This window comes from Lolium rigidum, chromosome 2, assembly GCF_022539505.1.
Source record: "Lolium rigidum isolate FL_2022 chromosome 2, APGP_CSIRO_Lrig_0.1, whole genome shotgun sequence".
Taxonomy (NCBI): Eukaryota; Viridiplantae; Streptophyta; class Magnoliopsida; order Poales; family Poaceae; genus Lolium; species Lolium rigidum.
In genome coordinates this window covers 139,229,514-139,236,154 of record NC_061509.1, presented here as the reverse complement: position 1 = coordinate 139,236,154, position 6,641 = coordinate 139,229,514, and the positions used below count along the sequence as shown (strand labels likewise).

General features: G+C 44.3%; 1 protein-coding gene across 2 annotated transcripts; it reads right to left on the bottom strand.

Moving 5' to 3' along the window:
* Nucleotides 1-734: 734 nt before the first annotated feature.
* Nucleotides 735-6,273, bottom strand: LOC124692411 (CLP protease regulatory subunit CLPX1, mitochondrial-like). 2 transcript variants are annotated; one of them, XM_047225786.1, is made up of 15 exons: nucleotides 5,542-6,273; nucleotides 4,136-4,197; nucleotides 3,900-3,997; nucleotides 3,688-3,767; nucleotides 3,514-3,564; nucleotides 3,329-3,403; nucleotides 3,164-3,241; nucleotides 2,873-2,929; nucleotides 2,280-2,350; nucleotides 2,084-2,183; nucleotides 1,883-1,987; nucleotides 1,668-1,730; nucleotides 1,440-1,562; nucleotides 1,188-1,331; nucleotides 735-1,078 (listed from the first exon to the last, which is right to left on the bottom strand). In XM_047225786.1, the coding sequence occupies exons 1-15, from the start codon at nucleotides 6,256-6,258 to the stop codon at nucleotides 1,004-1,006; spliced, it is 1,899 nt and encodes a 632-aa protein (XP_047081742.1). In that variant the 5' UTR covers nucleotides 6,259-6,273; the 3' UTR covers nucleotides 735-1,003. The 2 variants fall into 2 exon arrangements, with proteins under 2 accessions (XP_047081742.1, XP_047081743.1); XM_047225787.1 differs by having other exon boundaries at nucleotides 1,194-1,331.
* Nucleotides 6,274-6,641: the final 368 nt, after the last annotated feature.

Sequence of the window (6,641 nt, the reverse complement as noted above, 5' to 3'; positions counted from 1 at the left end):
TTACCCCTCTTATTCTCACGCATGCACCAGACCACCAAATTACTGCCCCGCCGACACAGCTTGGGGTTCGTATGTCATCGCCACCGATCGCCAGGTTGCCGCTGCAGCCTTCTATCTCAATCTGCAGTCTCACCCGGGGCGTTTGTTCGATGTCGGCTGCCTCACGCCGGCGTGCGGAATTCAGTCCGACGCCAGCCTGAGGAAATCTACTGAAGGTACGTGGTTGATGCGGGCATCCAAGTTATTCACGGTTATTTTCCTTTGCCCGATCCATGTGTTGCGTCCTTGCTAATTCCAGAAAGAGCACTGATTAGTGTCATGGATGTTGTCTTGGCTGGACGGACACACACTCAATCTTTCAGTTATGCAAGCACGTTCAATGGATGCGCTACTAGTGTTTCTCATTGGTCGGCTTGAAGGAAAGGATCCATTGAATCGATTTGTAGCACTACACAAGCAAACCTGACTTTTTTGTAAGAATTTGAACTTAAGTTCAGGGATGCTCTGTCCGACTAGATACAAGTAGAGGAATAAAGATGCATGTGTGACCTCCTATTTTGTGTACATGACTTGGTTGCCAACGATCATCTTTCAGCACAAAAGTTGTTTATGATTAACAGCTATGTTACAATTCCAGTTAACAACTCATAAACATGTCAACGGTATAGCTTTTAATTTATTTATTTTTCATCCTTTACCGCACAATGCTGGTTACCTGACATCATACAGCACAATTCAAACAAACTGGCAGCATCATTTTGCACCTTGCTCAATTTCACCCCTTCCATTTCAATGTTCGGAGTTTTAACATCCAGTAGCCACTATAGTTATATACACATGCTACAGACAATGCAACGGCTTGCAGGCAGCCGGACCGTGCTAGGGCTTGAATTAACAATGGACGATTGGTACACTGCACATTTTTTTTCTTTACAAGGTAATACTTACATCAACACAGCTAAGAGATTTTACAGGTTACACTGGTGCTATGGGAACCATGAAATCACATGCTCACGGCTCTTGATGGGGAAAGATCAGTTTCCCCATCCACTTCGGTTCCTGCTCCATCTCCCACTGCCTGCGGCATTTTTAGTCCACAAAATATTAGTGGCGGTAAATGGTATGGCCCTAGATATACATTCAGCAACATCACAAGGCAAACAATGATTGAGGTTAGCAATTCTCACCTTTACCTGGGAGAGATAAAGATCAAAAGCACCATCACCGTAAAGGATCTTGGCTCCACAGCCAGGTCGATCCAGTGATCCTACTGCATCCTCATCTACAACCACTGCATCAATTCGCTTCTCTCCAGATTTAGTATCTGGAATCTGCGTGGCAGACAATTCATAAATTTATGGTTTAGGGACATGCCAGTTCCATCGAGTTTGTGTGCAAGTTCAAGAAAAAAAGGTATACAAAATTGTCATGGGACAAACCTCATACATGGAATCCATGAGAATATTCTCAAGGATAGTCCTTAGGCCCCGTGCACCCGTATTTTTGCACATTGCCTTCTGCGCAATTATTCTTAGTGCAGCATCTGTAAAGTGAAGCTTAACCTGAAAGGAACATCGAGGCAATATGAGACACACAATAGGTTGTATATTTCCAACGCAAATATACTTAGATAATAGGTTGCAAGTTTCCAATGTAAATATACTCACATTGTTCATGCTGAACAATTTCCTGAATTGTTTGCCTAGAGCATTCTTTGGCTCAGTGAGAACCTTGCAAGATATCATTGTATCAGTGACCCATTCAAAGTTCCATAACATCATATAAAAATACAGGCACATGCCTTCTCTCACTAATATGACAAATAACTAGATCACAAGATGATCTAGGAATTGTTTTGTCCTACAGCATATAATCATGCTACCTGAACAAGTTGGTCCTCATTTAGTGCTGCCAAGCTGACAAGGATAGGAAAACGTCCAATGAACTCCGGAATGAGTCCATATGCTATAAGATCACCACTCTCAACCTGATAACAAAGCGATTTTACAAAATGAATAAATTCGCGTTCTCCCTGAAACAAAGACTTCCGAAAATATCTGGCTCCTGAACTCATGGTACTCACTGATTCCAGCAAGGACGATGTCACTTGAGCGCTTGAAATACCACCAGCCCTCATGCTTGCACGGACAGGTGCCCCAAATCCAATAGAAGAATCCTGTCGCCTATTTACAAGAAAATGTGGTCGGATACATCTTAGATGAAGACTGGCAGAAAACACCAGAGATAGCAGCTTCCAAGTGGGTAAAAACAATAAATACCTCTCCGATATAGTTTTCTCCAAGTCAATAAAAGCACCCCCACATATGAACAGAATGTCCTTTGTATCTATCTGTATGGCAACGAAGACCACAAAGTTAAGCTAGCCCATGATTACGTACCTTAAACAAGCAATGGCCAGAAAAGTGGAGCATAGTTTAGATGGTAGAAGGAAATTAAAATTGCTAGTTAAAGGTGACATTTGTGGTGTAAACAGCAGTGTAGCTTTGTAAAAGCTGTGGATCAGCAGACCCACAAATTTTCCAAAAGAATCCCAGACTTAAAAATATGCATTAGTCCCAAAAAGTTGCTACCACCCCATGTCCTAGCTCCTGGCACCACCACTGTGTATAAAGAAACAATATGATATGTGCATAAAGCAGCACTAGATGAAACCTATCCCATATGCATTCATAATAAAGTTCTCTTTTCTGCTAAATATGTATATGAAGACAAGGTCATAACCTATATATTTTCGCTATCATACAGGACATGGGAACAACAGGCAGGGTGTAATTATTCAGGCAAAACACATAGCATGGATGCTTTCTTGTGGAATAATGTCATGCACAATTATGCTTAGTGCTAATAATACCTGTATATTATCACCACGAGGATGCTTCCTTGCTCCTTTCTCAGGGACATTGACTATCTAAGCATTTCAACATCAGAAAAAAAGGTTATGTAGAGATAATTATCAAGAAATTTTACATTTAAGTAAAGACACTGTTCTTAATACTTAAATCTATAACTAATCTGTTTTCATCCCAGAGATCCTATAGGTAACCAACATCTGCTTACAACAGTTAAACTTTATGCGTAATTAAGTAGGCTAAGAGCCACATGAGCTGACTGGGTCATCCGGAGGTTAACGCATATGACTCACCGTGCCTTCCAGCATTTTCAACAAAGCCTGCTGAACACCTTCACCTGATACATCTCTACTGATGTTAAGGCTCTCAGCCTGCGTGTTGAATACATCAACTGATTAATGCTGTCCATACCAAGGAGAACTGTTCAATGGAAAGCTAATCAGGAGTTCAGGACAGACCTTCTTAGTGATTTTATCAACTTCATCAATATACACCATCCCTTGTTGTGCTGCTTGCACATTAAAATCCGCCACCTAGTCAATGTACAAATATAACACCCATGGTTCACTTTCAAATACAAGACATTAAGATTTCAGAGAACCAGAAGTTCTATTTTTCAAAATATGTGGAGTCAAAACCATACCGTAAGTAACTTGTATAATATAGATTCTACGTCTTCTCCTACATATCCTGCCTGCAGGGAGTTGAAAATTCAAGCCCTGGTGTCAGAACAAAACGGTCTTGGTTGTGTACAGACATCATCATGTGCTTTCGCTATTCTCCAGAACATAAGCATCATTGAATAGTGAAGACTTGCCTGGGTCAATGTTGTTGCATCAGCAATTACAAATGGCACATTCACAAACCGAGCTAATGTCTTTGCAAGTAAAGTTTTACCTGTGAAACAAATGAAGCATTCAAACAAAATATTACTGAGCGCTCTCTTTTTACTATAGTTCATCCAATATAGAAGAAACTAGAATTGAATGTGTTCCAGTCACATTGACAGTGATTAGTCGCAAATGTTACCTGAACCAGTAGGCCCCATTAACAGTACATTGCTTTTCTCCAGTTCGACATTGTCTTCGGCATCAGCTTCACCATCAGAACCCAAATCTGCTCCAGACCTAATGTTTTAGCTTATATACCACATAATTAGTCACTGAATGATATGCATAAACCTAGTTCTGCAGGTGCAGTAATAAATATCCTCAAGTCATTTTGTAAATGAAGGGAAAAAATTGAGGTGGTATAATGGAACTGACCCTTTCTGTACAGATTGATGGTATATACGTTTATAGTGGTTGTATACTGCAACAGATAGAACCTGCAAATTTAAATGGCAAGTACTTGAGCTTATCATCTATAGTGGTTGACTGTTGAGTAACACCACTGATCAGGAGTACTTGAGCTTATATGCGGATTAGAGTAAATAAATATCTAGGTAAAACTTCTGCTGCTCTCTGCTCATGGCTAATACAACTTAAAAGTGAGAAAGCAACATTTGGACAGTTTGATTGGCAAAACCTCATCAAAACTATATGTACCATATTACCATATTTTGGTTAGATGACAGAGATCAAGGGAAGGTGCACACAAATTAAGGTTGATTGAAGGTGAAATCATCAAGGTTCTTCAGTACAATTTTTTTTAGAGAACTGTTTGCACTGGCGGATAGGCAGGAGCCTTGGGCCATGTCTCCCGCAGAATGCAAGATCTCCGTCTTTCTATCACAAAAAATACATGTTGCTATTTTATTTTATAGTCCTCTCCAACTTCCAAGCATTGTTATTCATGTCCACATTAGATCCTACATGAAGAGACTATTGACTTCTTTTCACATTTGCGCCTTGCCAGCCATCCCATGTATACCCTTCGTTTCTTTCTATTTTCTTATCTCTCTTGTCCATCAATGGTTGAAAGCAACTCTACCCACTGAGCACCTCTCTTCTTTTCTTTTGAGCATAGCAAGAAGCAAAGAACAGGTGCTAGCAAGAAGACGGGTGCAACAAATTGAATGGAGTTAATAGTTTCTTCTAATTAATTGTTTCTAAAATTTCAGCGGTAAGTATCTATGTTATCAACAAATAATGGGTGTATTTGTTGTGAACATTAGCACGTTACGTTGCCTCCCAATGAGACACAGGGAAGGAGTTGGGTAGGGAAGAGTCCATAAAGGGGACGACATGAATTAGGAAAGAGGAGCTAGAGATAGGATTAGGAAAGGTAAATTCAGAACCGTAAGGATTAGGAAAGTATAGCTCCTTGGGTGTCAAGTTAGGAGGTACTCCCTCCGTTCCTTTTTAATATGGAGGGAGTATTATATATGTGTCAGTCATGTAAGTTATCAAATTAAGCAAGAACAATCAATCTAATATCTCCCTGGTTATTCTCTCTTCTGAACCTATGTCTACCCAATCCCTCACAGCCACGCCATCTGGCTATATTCAGCACGGTAGTAAGTCCACAACAGTATTAGTCAGTATTAGTGTGTGAAAGGTGAGACTAAGAGACCAACGGGTTCTGTCAGGAATGCATATCCTATTACGCCAAATAGACCATATTACCATTCATAAATTTCCTCAGTTGGCTGGTCTGATCAATTGGCAGGTTCAGCCTAGACATCGAACTAGCTAAAATGACGCAAGTAATTAGTCAGTATAATCCTCACCTTCTTGGCTCTGTCTTGCCCAATTACATACTTATCGAGCCCCCTGGAGATCTCCTTGGGCGTGGGAAAATCCTTGCCAAGGTTGGAGCCTCCCCATCCTTCCTTCCCCTCCCCCTCCTCGCCCCCAGCGCCTCCCCCGCCACCACCACCGCCGCCGGCTACGCGGACGACGTTGAGGTTGGGATGGAACGGCGGGCCTGGCGGCACGTGCACGGCGACGCCACTCCCATCCCCGTCATCACGCGAAGAGGAGGTCTCCCACGAGGCGGGGTCCCTGGCCCTGAGACCGTCCGGGGGCAGGTCGGCCCGGAGGCGGCCGATCTCGACGAAGGTGCCCTGGAGGGGCACGAGGAGGTTGGGGCGGAAGAAGTAGGCGGTGCGGCAGTTGGGGCAGAGGTTGAGCGCCTGGTAGCCGCCGGCGCCGGGGGCGGCGGAGGGGGGAGGGGCGCGGTGGGAGAAGAGTATGTCCATGTGCTTGGAGCAGCGCGGGCAGTGGGCCTCCGCGCGGATGCGGCGCGGCTCCGGGTCCTCGGTGGAGGAGGAGGAGGAGGAGCCGCCCCGGGAGGAGGAGGAGGAGGAGGGGCCCTCCCACTTGCGCCGATCCTGGAGGAGCCGGTGCGGCGGCGCGGCAGCGGGGGAGCACTCGGCTGCGGTGAGGGTGGAGGCGGCGCGCGTGGCGGTGGCGGCGAGGCGCCTCCACCGGAGGAGGCCGGACATGGCGGAGCTGCGGATTGGGGCGGAGTCTCGAGAGAGAGAATCAGAGGGGGAAAGAGAGTGTGCTGTGTGTGTTGCGGGCGGGTGTGGTTAGCGAATTTCTGCGTTGTTTCTCTGGTGAAGATGAAGTTTTTTACGTGGTGGGGGCCTGGGGAGTGGGGAGGTGGATACGTGGATTCCGGGACGGCGAGGCTGGAATCTTCGGATCGGATAAGGGGCGTTGCTGCACGTTCCCATTTTAGCTGGAGATTCGTGTCTACACTTGTTTTTCTTCCAACTTTTCTTTGTTGCGATCGAGTCTAAAATACTCCTACCTAGAGCAGAGCCTGTAAAAGTGCAAACCGAAAAATTTGAATTCAATTTTCTGAAAACGTGTTTACGGGTCG